We start from the raw sequence: 17,409 nt of genomic DNA, 5'->3' as shown, positions 1-17,409 counted from the left end.
ACAGGGTAGTGAGGACTGGGGCCAATTCCGTGAAGTGAGGCTGGAGTAAATCCGAAGGGATGGGGTCAAGGGGGGAAGTAGTGGTATGGGAAGTCTGCAGTAGGTGGTTGACTTCCTCTGTGGTAGTAGGAGTGAAGGATGTGAGGGGAGGATAGGGTGGAGGAGGAGCTGGTTGGGAGGGGGTGGGAGGTGAAGATTGGAGATTGGATATTTCCTGGCAGATGGAGACAATTTTGTTGGTGAAGTGGGTGGCTAAATCTGTGGCAGAGAGGGAGGAAACGGAGGGTGGGGGGGGGTGGGTTTAAGCAGGGAGTTGAAGGTGGCAAAAAGACGCCGGGGGTTGGAAGCTTGTGCTCCGATGAGCTTGGTAAAGTATTCCTGCTTCGCATGAGCAAGGGCAGTGTGGAACTGCAGCAGGTTGGTCTTGTACTGTAGGAAATCCTGGTTAAGTCTAGTTTTTCTCCATTTCCGTTCAGTGGCGCGTGTTTTCCTCTGGAGGATGCGAATATGGGTAGTGTGCCAGGGCTGGGGGTTAGGGGGTCGGTTGTGGCGAAATATTGGTGGAGCAGCTTTCTCTAGGGCTGATGAGAGAGTTTGGCGATACTGAGCTGCAGCAAGATTAGGACAGGTTAGGGTGGGGAGAGTGGAGGAGAGGGCATGGAGGGGGTCAGCAAGGACACTAGGGTTGAGCTTGCGTAGGTCTCGCTGCCATCGACCAGGTGGGTGGGTGGCTAATTTGGAGGTGCCTTCCGTGAGGAGGTTGAAGGTGAGAAGGTGATGGTCTGAGGGTGGAAAGGGTGCAATGTCAAGGTCTGCAATGGTGGTGGATTTAGTGAATACAAGGTCGAGAGTGTGACCTGCAGTGTGAGTGGGGGTGTTGGCGTGTTGTACAAGTCCAAGTGAGTTGGCAATGGTGAGTAGCCGGGTCACAGCAGAGCTCTGGGCTTCATCGATGGGAATATTGAAATCCCCAAGGATGATGGTGGGGAGGTCAGAGGAGAGGATATGAGGGAGCCAGGAGGCAAGGTCATCGAGAAATTGTGGGGTGGAGCCCGGAGGGCGGTATAAGACCGCAACAATGGCAGGGAGGGGGTGGTAGAGGCGAATGGTGTGGGCCTCAAAGGATGTGAATTGTAGAGAGGTAGGTGGTGTGAGGACACGGAAGGTGCAGGATGGGGAGAGGAGCAGACCCACCCCTCCCCCGGTCCTGTTGTCTGGTCTGGGGGTGTGACTGAGGTGAAGCCCCCCATAGGAGAGGGCAGCCTCTGCGGCAGAGTCAGAGGGGGTGAGCCATGTCTCAGTGAGTGCAAGGATGGTGAGGGATTTGGAGAGGAAGAGGTCGTGGACTGCTGTAAGTTTGTTGCGGACGGATCTGGCATTCCAGAGACCGCAGGGTAGGGGGAGTATATGTTTGTGGGTGGGATGGATGGAAATAAGGTTGGAGCGAGGATGGGTGTTGAGGTTATTTGTGGACAGAGGGCTGTGAAGTGTATGGAGCAGGTCAGTAGGGGATGCTTGTCTGGCAGCAGGCTGTGGCCCAGGATTGGGTGATATATCACCAGCTGCAAGTAAGAGTAGGAGGGAGAGAGTAAGCAAATGTGAATGAGATTTAAATGTTTGTGAGGTTTTTGAGCTGCTGGAGGGAGAGAGAGATTTCAGGGGAGCTAACAGCTCATGAGAAGCTGAGTAAGGTGAGGAAAGCAGAGCAGGTGAAATGAATATGGAGTGTGGTACATTGGGAGGATGCATATTGCAATGCAACTTGTAGATGTTTGCAGACAGGCAGAACATAAGAAAAAGTGCAGTAAACATGGTAATGGTCTCTGATTATAACCAGGAAGTTTCCAACCACTAAACAGTTTAAATGAGTATGCAGTTAGTGCAAGCAAACCTGTGTAAATAAAGAAACAGAGTCTACTTGGCTGTGCAACATATGTCCAGCAGTGGCATTTTTAGCAACAGCATTGGAGGCAGTTGTGGATGCAGAGTAGTTGTTTCCAGCAGAGTCCTGTGGCTGTTGAATCCTGTTTGAATTCCTGGGTGAATTCCTGGTAAATTCTTGGTAAGTTGTGAAGCACTTTGTAATAAATGGCACAAGTGACCTAGGCCACGAGTGACCAAGCTCCAGCTCTTAAATAGGTATGGTAGCTGCCATGGCTGAATTGGAAGTGATTCTCAATTAGAAATTGGGAAAACAGTTCAGCTGAGGATGGGAGTGGCTACCAAAAACCAGGCCTGCTGCAATAAATAATTACTGCTCACTGGGCCGGAACACAAAGGATTCACAAATGTAATATGGGAATTTACTAACACTGCTGAACTACTTAAATTTATATTAAACAATCTTAGTAGCAATGTATGCAGCAGTGTACCAATTAAATCGTGCAGATAACGATTGGAGTCACAGATTGTACAGCAGACTTTGCAAGGGAGTAGCAAGCATACCAATTAAATCGTGCAGATAACGATTGGAGTCACAGATTGTACAGCAGACTTTGCAAGGGAGTAGCAAGCATACCAATTAAATCGTGCAGATAACGATTGGAGTCACAGATTGTACAGCAGACTTTGCAAGGGAGTAGCAAGCATACCAATTAAATCGTGCAGATAACGATTGGAGTCACAGATTGTACAGCAGACTTTGCAAGGGAGTAGCAAGCATACCAATTAAATTACTTCCTGTTTAGCATACTTATGGTACCACTCATAGGAAATAATGTGTGAGGACATCTTGTGGCCAAATAGTAAAATTACACCTACATTCATATTTTTAATAAAAAGACCCACCATTACATTTAAAGTGAACTCAAGGTGAGAGTGATCTGGAGGATGCCATATTGGTTTCCTTTTAAACAATATCAGTTGCCTGGCAGCCCTGCTGGTCTATTTGGCTGCAGTAGTGTCTGAAAAACATAACAAGCATGCAGCTAATCTTGTCAGTTCTGACAATATGTTAAGAAACACCCAATCTGAGATTGTTCAGGGTCTATGGCTAAAAGTAGGGTCTATGGCAGGCATGGGCAAACTTGGCCCTCCAGCTGTTATGGAACTACAAGTCTCACATTGCATTGCAGGAGTCTGACAGCCACAGTCATGACTCAGAAAGGCAAATGCATTGTGTGACTTGTAGTTCCGTAACAGCTGGAGGGCCAAGTTTGCCCATGCCTGGTCTATGGCTAAAAGTATTAGAGGCAGAGGATCAGCTGGACAGCCAGGCAACTGGTATTGCGTAAAAGGAAATAAATATGGCAGCCTCCATATAAGTCTCACCACGGGTTCACTTTAAAATGAACCCCTTACCTCCCTACCTTAGGGACTGAATTTTTTTAAATATGTATGTCAAAAGGGTATATTAATGCTATTTATGAAATTTTGGGCTTGTAAGAAGTGATGTATGCAGAATTGAAAAATAAAATGCACCTTTATTTCTAAATAAATTGTTGTCGCCATGCATTGTTCTAGGAAAATATTTTAAATGTTTTAATAACCGGGACAAATGGGCAAATAAAATGTGTGGGTTTTAATTACAGTAGCATGTATTATTTTAAAAATATAATGGCCAAAAACTGAGAAATAATGATTTTTTTCAGTTAAAATGCATTTAAAATAAAATACATAGCAGAATGTACCACACAAAGAAAACCTAATTGGTAGCGAACCCTCCCCCCCCCCCCCCCCCCAGATATAGGTCCTTTTGCTATGAAAAGTAGTAATAAAGTTATAGGCTAACGACTTCATTCAAATTTACCTCTAACTTTCTAACTACTTTTCACAGCGCTGAAAGGTGAAAATTGCTCTGGTACAGAAGGGGAAACCCTCCTATAGTGAAGTTTTGACCTAGCAAAAACACTCTTTAGTAAGTTAAAGGGAACCTAAACTGAGAAGGATATGGATTTTTCCTTTTAAAATAATACCAGTTGCCTGACTCTCCTGCTGATCCTGTGTCTCTAATACTTTCAGCCACAGCCCCTCTACAAGCATGCAGATCAGGTGCTCTGACTGAAGTCAGACTGGATTAGCTGCACTCTTGTTTCAAGTCTGTGATTCAGCCACTACTGCAGACAAAGATCAGCAGGAAACTGGTATTGTTTAAATGGAAACATCTATATCCCTCACAGTTTAGGTTCCCTTTAAACAAATCTGTACATCACACTTGAAAAGGGCAGACAATGGAGAATGTTAAAGAGAATCTGTAGTGTTAAAATCACACAAAAGTAAACATACCAGTGCGTTAGGGGACATCTCCTATTACCCTCTGTCACAATTTCGCCACTCCTCGCCGCATTAAAAGTGGTTAAAAACAGTTGTAAAAAGTTTGTTTATAAACAAACAAAATGGCCACCAAAACAGGAAGTAGGTTGATGTACAGTATGTCCACACATAGAAAATACATCCATACACAAGCAGACTGTATACAGCCTTCCTTTTGAATCTCAAGAGATCATTTGTGTGTTTCTTTCCCCCTGCATCTCTCATGCACTGAAGTTTCAGGCTGCTCTTTTCTTCCTGCAAACAGCTTTGCCCTTGTCTGTAATTCCTCACTATGTGAAAGCCCAGCCAGCTCAGAGGACGATTTATCCAGCTTGTAAAAGATAAGAGAGAAGCTGCTCTAATCTAAATAACACACAGGCAGTGTGCATAGAGGGGCCTGGAAGGGGGAGTTCATAGCAGAACCACAACACTGAAGAACTTGGCAGCCTTCCAGACACAGGCCTGACAAGAGAGAGATAAGTTGATTTATTACAGAGACTGTGATAGTACAAAGTGCTGCAGTAAGCCAGAACACATTAGAATAGCTTTTGGAACTTGAAGGATGATAAAAAACAGGATGCAATTTTTGTTACGGAGTCTCTTTAAGGCTGGCACTGTGAAGTTATTGCAGATTCAGTTTTGCGGAGGTAATCTCATCTTCTTCTGAGGTGAACTTGGCTAGGATTACCTCCATGAAACGGTGGTAGGGCCATGCACCCGCAAGCCCGGTGTGGTAACATTTTTAGCAACTTTACAAGATTTTGCAGTGGGTTGCAATAATCGATGGGTATTAGTATCAGAAAGTGCAATCCAATAAAATATTATTATGAGAAGATGAGAAGATGCAACCCAACCTAACCCTATTGTCACAGAGAACCCTCCTCTGCTGGCAACTAACCCCCCCCCCCCCCCCCTCCCGAAGGTAACTAATAATAGGCCCTTGGTGGTCAACTAATGACAAACCCCCCATCACCCTGGTGGGCAACTAAAAAAAACCTCTGGAGGGAATCATGGTTGCAAATAATTACAGGCGAGATTCCTGAGGCAGGGGTCATACTTACCGGCTTTCGTACACGTTTTCTGCACAGAAAAACTGACTTCAACTGAGAACTCATGTTAATCAATGAGCTAGGTCACACTTTAATGCAGATTTCGCATGCAGAAAAAAAACTGACATCTTGCGCAATTTGTCAGTTTTCTCTATAAATTACATTAGCTGTTGTAAGGTAGAGGTCACATTTGTCTTTCAGTTTTCTGAAAAGTGTAGAAACAAGTGTGACGCGACGCATGTGTGCAGTTATACACTGTCCATATAGCGCACATGCGCAATACGGCAAGTTGCAAAATGTAATGGGCTGCAATATCTTTCATCACTCTAGCCCCAACACATATGTAACCATAAGCACCTCCTCTATAAACGTGCAGAGTTGAATTCATGCATTGATCCATAGAGATGGGAAGTTCGGATCTTTTCAATGATCCGGATGATTCGAATCGGATCATTGAAGAGATCCGGATCTTTGATCCGAATCTCGGATCATTTTACTACCGGAAGCATTCGGGGGTGAAATGAACAGCAGGACAGGTCTGTGCACAGGAGAAGGAGAGGGGGGTGGACAGACAGAGAAGGGGAGAAGATGGACAGAGGGCAGGGAGTGGACAGAGAAGGGAGGAGGGACGAGCAGAGAGCAGAAATGTTTGCACGTAATACCCACATGCTGAAGTCATATGCTTTACATATATTTCACCTATATGTTCATCTGTACACTTTGAAAGAAAAGGTCGCACAGTGAAAGAAAGCATTCCCAGAAGATAAGTGCAGCTGTTTAGTGCCGAGTGCAGGAGGATTATATTGCCTTTCAATCACAGTGCCTGCAAAGTTACTGAGCTGTGCTGAGCCAAAAGCTTCCAATGTGTTCACTGTGCACAACTACGGAACAGACAGCCTATAATGAGCAGCACATTGCAGCCAGTATGTGTGCTCTACACATATCTGGCAGTGGCACCCATGTCCCCTCTCTCTCATCTACCTGTCTCCCTGCAAGGCTGCCTCCCATCCAACAGAGCGATCCCTGCTTCCAGGACCCCGCTGCCCGCTGAGAGGGGGCGTGTCGCTCCTGGCCCCGCCCCTTTTGCGATCCGAATCGTTCATTTTGATGATTCGGATGATCGACTCATAAAATAGATTCGGATCGTTCATGATCCGGACAACACTATTGATCCATGCTACTGCTGGCACTTGCACTTCACTGAATCTGCAATAAACCTCAGTGCCAGGCTTCACTTTCTTCATTGTCTGCAATTGAACTATCTCCCGTGCCACTGCTTTGAGCACATGAAGTTTTCTGGAATCCTTGCTCGAGACAGGCAGCTGCATTTATTATGGCGCTTTTATGTCACGTCCACATTCTTCCCTATCCTTGAGAGCCAGCCCTGCCTTGATGTACACATGAGAAAAGGGTGACTGAGAAACAGTAGCAGGAAGCATTGGAGAGTACAATCATTATGTAAGGCTTCCCCAGTATATCAGTCTGGAGTGTATACAGCAGTAACTCTCATTCTCCTGAGCAGTGAGCACGTATGCAATGCGCTACCATAGCTGCCAGCAAACCACATAAACTCTGCCAGGAAATGACGTCCTGGTCTGGCACCGGAAGTACGTATCCAGCGTAATATTTCGCATCCAGGCGTCTTCCTGCTTACCCCAGAAGTGATGGGCTCCAATAGCGGATTGGTTATCACGCTCACTCATGGTAATGTGTTTCCTCATATCAGTCATATCTTATCATTTGGCGTTCTCTGGAGCAGCACTGAATGCAGCCACCTACCCCTCCAGCAGCACCTACTTTACTGTACTATGTGGCTGCATTACCAGAACATCTAATCAGCAATGCATCCACATGCCCCTCCAGTATCCCTGTCAGCATATCCCTCCAGCATTCCAGTCAGCAATGCACCCACATGCCCCTCCAGAATTCCAGTCAGCAATGCACCCACATGCCCCTCTAGCATGTCTGTCAGCAATGCACCCACATACCCCCTCCAGCACTCCAGTCAGCAATGCACCCACATACCCCTCCAGCACTCCAGTCAGCAATGCACCCACATACCCCTCCAGCATTCCAGTCAGCAATGCACCCACATACCCCTCCAGCATTCCAGTTAGCAATGCACCCACATACCCCTCCAGCATTCCAGTCAGCAATGCACCCACATACCCCTCCAGCATTCCAGTCAGCAATGCACCCACATACCCCTCCAGCATGTCTGTCAGCAATGCACCCACATACCCCTCCAGCATGTCTGTCAACAATGCACCCACATACCCCTCCAGCATGTTTGTCAGCAATGCACCCACATACCCCTCCAGCATTCCAGTCAGCAATGCACCCACATGCCCCTCCAGCATGTCTGTCAGCAATGCACCCACATACCCCTCCAGCATTCCAGTCAGCCGTGCACCCACATACCCCTCCAGCATGTCTGTCAGCAATGCACCCACATACCCCTAGAGCATGTCTGTCAGCAATGCACCCACACACCCCTCCAGCATTCCAGTCAGCAATGCACCCACATACCCCTCCAGCATTCCAGTCAGCAATGCACCCACATACCCCTCCAGCATTCCAGTCAGCAATGCACCCACATACTCCTCCAGCATTCCAGTCAGCAATGCACCCACATACCCCTCCAGCATTCCAGTCAGCAATGCACCCACATACCCCTCCAGCATTCCAGTCAGCAATGCACCCACATACCCCTCCAGCATCCCTGTCAGCAATGCACCTACATTCCCCTCCAGCATACCTGTCAGCAATGCACCCACATACCCCTCCAGCATGCCTGTCAGCAATGCACCCACATACCCCTCCAGCATGTCTGTTCGCAATGCACCCACATACCCCTCCTGCATGTCTGTCAGCAATGCACCCACATACCCCTCCAGCATGTCTGTCAGCAATGCACCCACATACGCCTCCAGCATGTCTGTTCGCAATGCACCCACATACCCCTCCAGCTTGTCTGTCAGCAATGCACCCACATACCCCTCCAGCATGTCTGTTCGCAATGCACCCACATACCCCTCCAGCTTGTCTGTCAGCAATGCACCCACATACCCCTCCAGCATGTCTGTTTGCAATGCACCCACATACCCTTCCAGCATGTCTGTCAGCAATGCACCTACATACCCCTCCAGCATGTCTGTCAGCAATGCACCTACATACCCCTCCAGCATGTGTCAGCAATGCACCTACATACTCCTCCAGCATGTCTGTCAGCAATGCACCTACCAGGGCTGTGGAGTCGGGGCAATTTTGGGTGCCTGGAGTCGGAGTCTGGAAAAAATGCACCGACTCCTAATGAATTTAAACTGTAATTAAAATAGAAAATATGATAAAATGTTCTATTTCTCAGAAAAATAAATAATTTATACATACAGTAACAGCTGTGCTTAGTCCACAAAAATGAAGTAAACCAATCAAAATTAATGACTTGTGCTGCTTCAACAAAGCAGTCCCCGTATTTTTAACCACTTGAGTACCTAGGGCTTTCTACCCCTTAAGGACCGGCCACTTTTTTTCCATTCAGACCACTGCAGCTTTCACGGTTTATTGCTCGCTCATACAACCTAGCACCTAAATGAATTTTGGCTCCTTTTCTTGTCACTAATAAAGCTTTCTTTTGGTGCTATTTGATTGCTCCTGCGATTTTTACTTTTTATTATATTCATCAAAAAAGACATGAATTTTGGCAAAAAAAATGATTTTTTTAACTTTCTGTGCTGACATTTTTCAAATAAAGTAAAATTTCTGTATACATGCAGCGCGAAAAATGTGGACAAACATGTTTTTGATAAAAAAAAACCCCATTCAGTGTATATTTATTGGTTTGGGTAAAAGTTATAGCGTTTACAAACTATGGTGCAAAAAGTGAATTTTCCCATTTTCAAGCATCTATGACTTTTCTGACCCCCTGTCATGTTTCATGAGGGGCTAGAATTCCAGGATAGTATAAATACCCCCCAAATGACCCCATTTTGGAAAGAAGACATCCCAAAGTATTCACTGAGAGGCATAGTGAGTTCATAGAAGATATTATTTTTTGTCACAAGTAAGCAGAAAATGACACTTTGTGAGGAAAAAAAAAAAAAAAAAAAAGTTTCCATTTCTTCTAACTTGCGACAAAAAAAATGAAATCTGCCACGGACTCACCATGCCCCTCTCTGAATACCTTGAAGGGTCTACTTTCCAAAATGGGGTCATTTGTGGGGTGTGTTTACTGTCCTGACATTTTGGGGGGTGCTAAATTGTAAGCACCCCTGTAAAGCCTAAAGGTGCTCATTGGACTTTGGACCCCTTAGCGCAGTTAGGCTGCAAAAAAGTGCCACACATGTGGTATTGCCGTACTCAGGAGAAGTAGTATAATGTGTTTTGGGGTGTATTTTTACACATACCCATGCTGGGTGGGAGAAATATCTCTGTAAATGACAATTTGTTAATTTTTTTTACACACAATTGTCCATTTACAGAGATCTTTCTCCCACTCAGCATGGGTATGTGTAAAAATACACCACAAAACACATTATACTACTTCTCCTGAGTACGGCGATACCACATGTGTGGCACTTTTTTGCACCCTAACTGCGCTAAAGGGCCTAAAGTCCAATGAGTACCTTTAGGATTTCACAGGTCATTTTGAGAAATTTCGTTTCAAGACTACTCCTCACGGTTTAGGGCCCCTAAAATGCCAGGGCAGTATAGGAACCCCACAAATGACCCTATTTTAGAAAGAAGACACCCCAAGGTATTCCGTTAGGAGTATGGTGAGTTCATAGAAGATTTTATTTTTTGTCAAAAGTTAGCGGAAAATGACACTTTGTGAAAAAACACAATTAAAATCAATTTCCGCTAACTTGTGACAAAAAATAAAATCTTCTATGAACTCGCCATACTACTAACGGAATACCTTGGGGTGTCTTCTTTCTAAAATGGGGTCATTTGTGGGGTTCCTATACTGCCCTGGCATTTTAGGGGCCCTAAACCGCGAGGAGTAGTCTTGAAACGAAATTTCTCAAAATTACCTGTGAAATCCTAAAGGTACTCATTGGACTTTGGGCCCTTTAGCGCAGTTAGGGTGCAAAAAAGTGCCACACATGTGGTATCGCCATACTTGGGAGAAGTAGTACAATGTGTTTTGGGGTGTATTTTTACACATACCCATGCTGGGTGGGAGAAATACCTCTGTAAATGGACAATTGTGTGTAAAAAAATCAAAAGATTGTCATTTACAGAGGTATTTCTCCCACCCAGCATGGGTATGTGTAAAAATACACCCCAAAACACATTATACTACTTCTCCCGAGTACGGCGATACCACATGTGTGGCACTTTTTTGCACCCTAACTGCACTAAGGGGCCCAAAGTCCAATGAGTACCTTTAGGATTTCACAGGTCATTTTTGTTTCAAGACTACTCCTCGCGGTTTAGGGCCCCTAAAATGCCAGGGCAGTATAGGAACCCACAAATGACCCCATTTTAGAAAGAAGACACCCCAAGGTATTCCGTTAGGAGTATGGTGAGTTCATAGAAGATTTAATTTTTTGTCACAAGTAAGCGGAAATTGATTTTAATTGGTTTTTTCACAAAGTGTCATTTTCCGCTAACAAAAAATTCTTCTATGAACTCACCATACTCCACACTGAATACCTTGGGGTGTCTTCTGTCTAAAATGGGGTCATTTGTGGGGTTCCTATACTGCCCTGGCATTTTAGGGGCCCAAAACCGTGAGTAGTCTGGAAACCAAATGTCTCAAAATGACTGTTCAGGGGTATAAGCATCTGCAAATTTTGATAGCAGGTGGTCTGAGGGGGCGAATTTTGTGGAACCGGTCATAAGCAGGGTGGCCTCTTACATGACAGGTTGTATTGGGCCTGATCTGATGGATCAAGACTACTCCTCACGGTTTAGGGCCCCTAAAATGCCAGGGCAGTATAGGAACCCCACTAATGACCCCATTTTAGAAAGAAGACACCCCAAGGTATTCCGTTAGTAGTATGGCGAGTTCATAGAAGTTTTTATTTTTTTGTCACAAGTTAGCGGAAATCGATTTTAATATTTTTTTTTTCACAAAGTGTCATTTTCCGCTAACCTGTGACAAAAAATAAAATCTTCTATGAACTCACCATACTCCGTACGGAATACCTTTGGGTGTCTTCTTTCTAGAATGGGGTCATTAGTGGGGTTCCTATACTGCCCTGGCCCTAAACCGTGAGGAGTAGTCTTGAAACCAAATGTCGCAAAATGACCTGTGAAATCCTAAAGGTACTCATTGGACTTTGGGCCCCTTAGCGTACTTAGGGTGTAAAAAAGTGCCACACATGTGGTACTGCCGTACTCAGGAGAAGTAGTATAATGCGTTTTGGGGTGTATTTTTACACATACCCATGCTAAGTGGGAGAAATCTCTCTGTAAATGACAATTGTTTGATTTTTTTACACACAATTGTCCATTTACATAGAAATTTCTCCCACCCAGCATGGGTATGTGTAAAAATACACCCCAAAACACATTATACTACTTTTCCTGAGTACGGCGGTACCACATGTGTGACACTTTTTTGCAGCCTAGGTGCGCTAAGGGGCCCAACGTCCTATTCACAGATCATTTTGAAGCATTTGTTTTCTAGACTACTCCTCGCGGTTTAGGGCCCCTAAAATGCCAGGGCAGTATAGGAACCCCACAAGTGACCCCATTTTAGAAAGAAGACACCCCAAGGTATTCCGTTAGGTGTATGGCGAGTTCATAGAAGATTTTATTTTTTGTCACAAGTTAGTGAAAAATGACACTTTGTGAAAAAAAAACAATAAAAATTAATTTCCGCTAACTTTTGACAAAAAATAAAATCTTCTATGAACTCGTCATACACCTAACAGAATACCTTGGGGTGTCTTTTTTTTCTAAAATCGGGTCACTTGTGGGGTTCCTATACCGCCCTGGCATTTTACAGGCCCAAAACCGTGAGTAGTCTGGAAACCAAATGTCTCAAAATGACTGTTCAGGGGTATAAGCATCTGCAAATTTTGATGACAGGTGGTCTATGAGGGGGTGAATTTTGTGGAACCGGTCATAAGCAGGGTGGCCTTTTAGATGACAGGTTGTATTGGGCCTGATCTGATGGATAGGAGTGCTAGGGGGGTGACAGGAGGTGATTGATGGGTGTCTCAGGGGGTGGTTAGAGGGGAAAATAGATGCAATCAATGCACTGGGGAGGTGATCGGATGGGGGTCTGAGGGGGATCTGAGGGTTTGGCCGAGTGATCAGGAGCCCACACGGGGCAAATTGGGGCCTGATCTGATGGGTAGGTGTGCTAGGGGGTGACAGGAGGTGATTGATGGGTGTCTCAAGGTGTGATTAGAGGGGGGAATAGATGCAAGCAATGCACTGGCGAGGTGATCAGGGCTGGGGTCTGAGGGCATTCTGAGGGCGTGGGCGGGTGATTGAGTGCCCTAGGGGCAGATAGGGGTCTAATCTGATAGGTAGCAGTGACAGGGGGTGATTGATGGGTAATTAGTGGGTGTTTAGGGTAGAGAATAGATGGAAACACTGCGCTTGGGTGGTGATCTGATGTCGGATCTGCGGGCGATCTATTGGTGTGGGTGGGTGATCAGTTTGCCCGCAAGGGGCAGGTTAGGGGCTGATTGATGGGTGGCAGTGACAGCGGGTGATTGATGGGTGGCAGTGACAGGGGGTGATTGATGGGTGGCAGTGACAGGGGGTGATTGATGGGTGATAGGTGATTGGCAGGTGATTGACAGGTGATCAGTGGGTTATTACAGGGAAGGACAGATGTAATTAATGCACTGGCGAATTGATAAGGGGGGGGGGGGGTCTGAGGGCAATCTGAGCGTGTGGGCGGGTGATTGGGTGCCCGCAAGGGGCAGATTAGGGTCTGATCTGATAGGTAACAGTGACAGGTGGTGATAGGGGGTGATTGATGGGTGATTGATGGGTAATTAGTGGGTGTTTAGAGAAGATAACGGATGTAAACGATACATTTGGGAGGTAATCTGACGGCGGGTTTGCGGGCGATCTAATGGTGTGGGTGGGTGATCAGATTGCCTGCAAGGGGCAGGTTAGGGGCTGATTGATGGGTGGCAGTGACAGGGGGTGACAGGGGGTGATTGATGGGTGATAGGTGATTGGCAGGTGATTGACAGGTGATCAGTGGGTTATTACAGGGAAGAACAGATGTAATTAATGCACTGGTGAATTGATAAGGGGGGGGTCAGAGGGCAATCTGAGCGTGTGGGCGGGTGATTGGGTGCCCGCAAGGGGCAGATTAGGGTCTGATCTGATAGGTAAAAGTGACAGGTGGTGATAGGGGGTGATTGATGGGTAATTAGTGGGTGTTTAGAGGAGAGAATAGATGTAAACAATGGATTTGGGAGGTGATCTGATGTCGGATCTGTGGGCGATCTATTGGTGTGGGGGGGTGATCAGATTTCCCGCAAGGGGCAGGTTAGGGGCTGATTGATGGGTGGCAGTGACAGGGGGTGATTGACGGGTGATTGACAGGTGATTGACAGGTGATCAGGGGGATAGATGCATACAGTAAACAGGGGGGGGGGGTGGTCTGGGGGGGAGGTCTGGGGAGAATCTGAGGGGTGGGGGGTGATCAGGAGGGGGCAGGGAGCAGGGAGGGGATAAAAAAAAAATAGCGTTGACAGATAGTGACAGGGAGTGATTGATGGGTGATTAGGGGGGTGATTGGGTGCAAACATGCCCTTAGAAGGACCGCCGCCTCTGTGGGTGAGCCGGTCCTTCAGGGCTCCACTTCCCGGCCGCCTCTGTGCGTTAGGCGGTCGGGAAGTGGTTAAAGTCAGATATACACATCTGATTGTGACTGTATATATATATGATGTGTACACAGGAATCTCTAATATTATATGTACTAAATAACATCTATGCTGTAAGTATAAAGCCTGATGTATAGCCGTGTCACTAATAGAGATGGTCAACGAGATGGAAATAATTCTGCGTTGATTCTGATTTATGCAAATGTACTTATTTGCTCATGAAATCAAATAATTTGATATGTTGTTAAAATTTGGTTTGGTGACTACAAAATAAATTGTACCTGAGAAGGATAAAAAAAAAGTTTTATACATACCTGGGGCTTCTTCCAGCCCCCTTCAGGCTAATCAGTCCCTCGCTGTCCTCCTGCACCACTTGGATCTTCTGCTACGAGTCCTGGTAATTCAGCCAGTTAGCGCAGTCCAGCCACGTGCCGCTTCCACAGCCAGAAGCGTTCTGCAGCTGCGCAACAGTGCTGCGCAGGTGTAGTACGCTCTCAGCGGCGGAGTGTGTGCATGCGCACTTCGCCAGACTGGCTCAAGTACCTGGACTCATAGCAGAAGATCCAGGTGGCGGAGGAGGACAGCAAGGGGCTGAAGGAAGCCCCAGGTATGCATAAAACTTAAATTTTATCTGCCTCAGGTTTACTTTGTTACTCGGTAGTACTATACTATACATATGCACTCCACACAGAACTGCAGGGAATCCACTGAGAATGTTGTGCACATTGAACATAGAGGTGTTGTCTATCACCCATAGACCTGGTTCAGATTGTGCATGAAGAATGTGTAATAGAGGAAGAATCTCCTTATTCCCCTGCAGAGTACCTGCACATCCCTCTTAAGCTCAACACACACCATACAATCTTGGTTGTACAGATTTACCAAATCTATGTAGTATAAGGGCAAATAGATTGAAAATACCTTGAATGATTGATTGAATAAGCTCTTATACTACATGAAAGTGGTAAGATTGAACAACCAAGATTGGATGGTGTGTGTTGAGCCTTACATGTACCCACAGTTACATTGCCTAAGGCCTGATAGATGTTCTTTGTTCCGGTCTGTACCTTTTACAAGTACTCTTACAAAGGACTAGTTTTAGTCTAAAGGGAATAAATATGGCAGTCTACATATCCTTCTCACTTCAGTTGTCTTGTAAAATTCCTAAGAGTTGGCAGTTAAGAGACGATTTTCATGTTACATACTTTCAATCAACAAGATTGTAATATGCAAATTAGAGGAGTCTGAGTCGAGGAGTCGGAGTCAGTGGAATCCTAAACTGAGGAGTCTGAGTCGGTGGATTTTTGTACCGACTCCACAGCCCTGGCACCTATATACCCCTCCTGCATGTCTGTCAGCAATGCACCCACATACCCCTCCAGCATGTCTGTCTGCAATGCACCTACATACCCCTCCAGAATGTCTGTCAGCAATGCACCCACATACCCCTCCAGCATGTCTGTCTGCAATGCACCTACATACCCCTCCAGAATGTCCGTCAGCAATGCACCCACATACCCCTCCAGCATGTCTGTCTGCAATGCACCTACATACCCCTCCGGAATGTCCGTCAGCAATGCACCCACATACCCCTCCAGCATGTCTGTCTGCAATGCACCTACATACCCCTCCAGAATGTCTGTCAGCAATGCACCCACATACCCCTCCAGCATGTCCATCAGCAATGCACCCACATACCCCTCCAGCATGTCCGTCAGCAATGCACCCACATACCCCTCCAGCATGTCCGTCAGCAATGCACCCACATACCCCTCCAGCATGTCTGTCAGCAATGCACCCACATACCCCCCCCCCCCCCAGCATGTCTGTCAGCAATGCACCCACATACCCCTCCAGCATGTCTGTCAGCAATGCACCCACATACCCCTCCAGCATGTCTGTCAGCAATGCACCCACATACCCCTCCAGCATGTCTGTCAGCAATGCACCCACATGCCCCTCCAGCATTCCAGTCAGCAATGCACCCATATACCCCTCCAGCAGGATTGTCAGCAATGCACCCATATACCCCTCCAGCAGGATTGTCAGCAATGCACCCACATACCCCTCCAGCATGTTTGTCAGCAATGCACCCACATGCCCCTCCAGCAGTCCAGTCAGCAATGCACCCACATACCCCTCCAGCATGTCTGTCAGCAATGCACCCACATGCCCCTCCAGCATTCCAGTCAGCAATACACCCACATACCCCTCCAGCAGGTCTGTCAGCAATGCACCCACATACCCCTCCAGCATGTCTGTCAGCAATGCACCCACATATTCTTCCAGCATTACCAGCATGTCTGTCAGCAATGCACCCACATACCCCTCAAGCAGGTCTGTCAGCAATGCACCCACATATTCCTCCAGCATTACCAGCATGTCTGTCAGCAATGCACCCACATACCCCTCAAGCAGGTCTGTCAGCAATGCACCCACATATTCCTCCAGCATTACCAGCATGTCTGTCAGCAATGCACCCACATACCCCTCCAGCATGTCTGTCAGCAATGCACCCACATACCCCTCCAGCATGTCTGTTAGCAATGCACCCACATACCCCTCCAGCTTGTCTGTCAGCAATGCACCCACATACCCCTTCAGCATGTCTGTCAGCAATGCACCCACATACCCCTCCAGCATGTCTGTTAGCAATGCACCCACATACCCCTTCAGCATGTCTGTCAGCAATGCACCCACATACCCCTCCAGCATGTCTGTCAGCAATGCACCCACATACCCCTCCAGCATTACCAGAACGTTTATCAGCAATGCAGCACCTACTCACCGTGCTATATGGCTACATTACCAGAGCACCTGTGAGCAGTGCGCCCACTTACGCCTCCAGCAGCAGCACCTGCTCACTGTACCATGTGGCTACATTACCAGAGCACCTGTGAGCAGTGCGCCCACTTACGCCTCCAGCAGCAGCACCTGCTCACTGTACCATGTGGCTACATTACCAGAGCACCTGTGAGCAGTGCGCCCACATATGCCTCCAGCAGCAGCACCTGCTCCCCATGGTATGTGGCTACATTACCACAGTGTCTGTGAGCAATGCAGCCATTTTCCCCTCCTGCAGCACTTAGGGGTCAAACCCCACTAGCAACCTTTCTAAGTACTAGTGATCTGTAAAGCTCTTGCTAATGTAATGCAATGGGGGATTTTTTTTAAATCGCATTGCTCAAGTGGGATCACACACATAGCATTACACTAGCAAGAGCTTTTCAAGTCACAAGCGCATAGAAATTGCTTAGTAACATACTGCTAGTGGGTTCCAGGACTTACTGACCATGCTATGT

At 46.6% G+C, this 17,409-nt stretch overlaps 1 protein-coding gene across 1 annotated transcript in view; it reads left to right on the top strand.

Annotated features, from left to right (window-relative positions):
- The first annotated feature begins 6,898 nt into the window (after nt 1-6,898).
- The window catches only part of BAG1 (BAG cochaperone 1), a 37,336-nt gene continuing 26,825 nt past the window's right edge, over nt 6,899-17,409 (top strand). The window contains exon 1 of the mRNA XM_068234581.1: nt 6,899-7,004. Within this exon, the coding sequence (XP_068090682.1) occupies nt 6,965-7,004 (40 nt within the window). The 5' untranslated portion in view covers nt 6,899-6,964. The remainder of the gene's footprint in view (nt 7,005-17,409) is intronic.

The sequence above is a fragment of the Hyperolius riggenbachi genome, chromosome 5 (genome assembly GCF_040937935.1).
Source record: "Hyperolius riggenbachi isolate aHypRig1 chromosome 5, aHypRig1.pri, whole genome shotgun sequence".
Classification (NCBI taxonomy): domain Eukaryota; kingdom Metazoa; phylum Chordata; class Amphibia; order Anura; family Hyperoliidae; genus Hyperolius; species Hyperolius riggenbachi.
The sequence above is the reverse complement of the archived record's forward strand: the minus strand, read 5'-3'. Positions and strand labels throughout refer to the sequence as shown.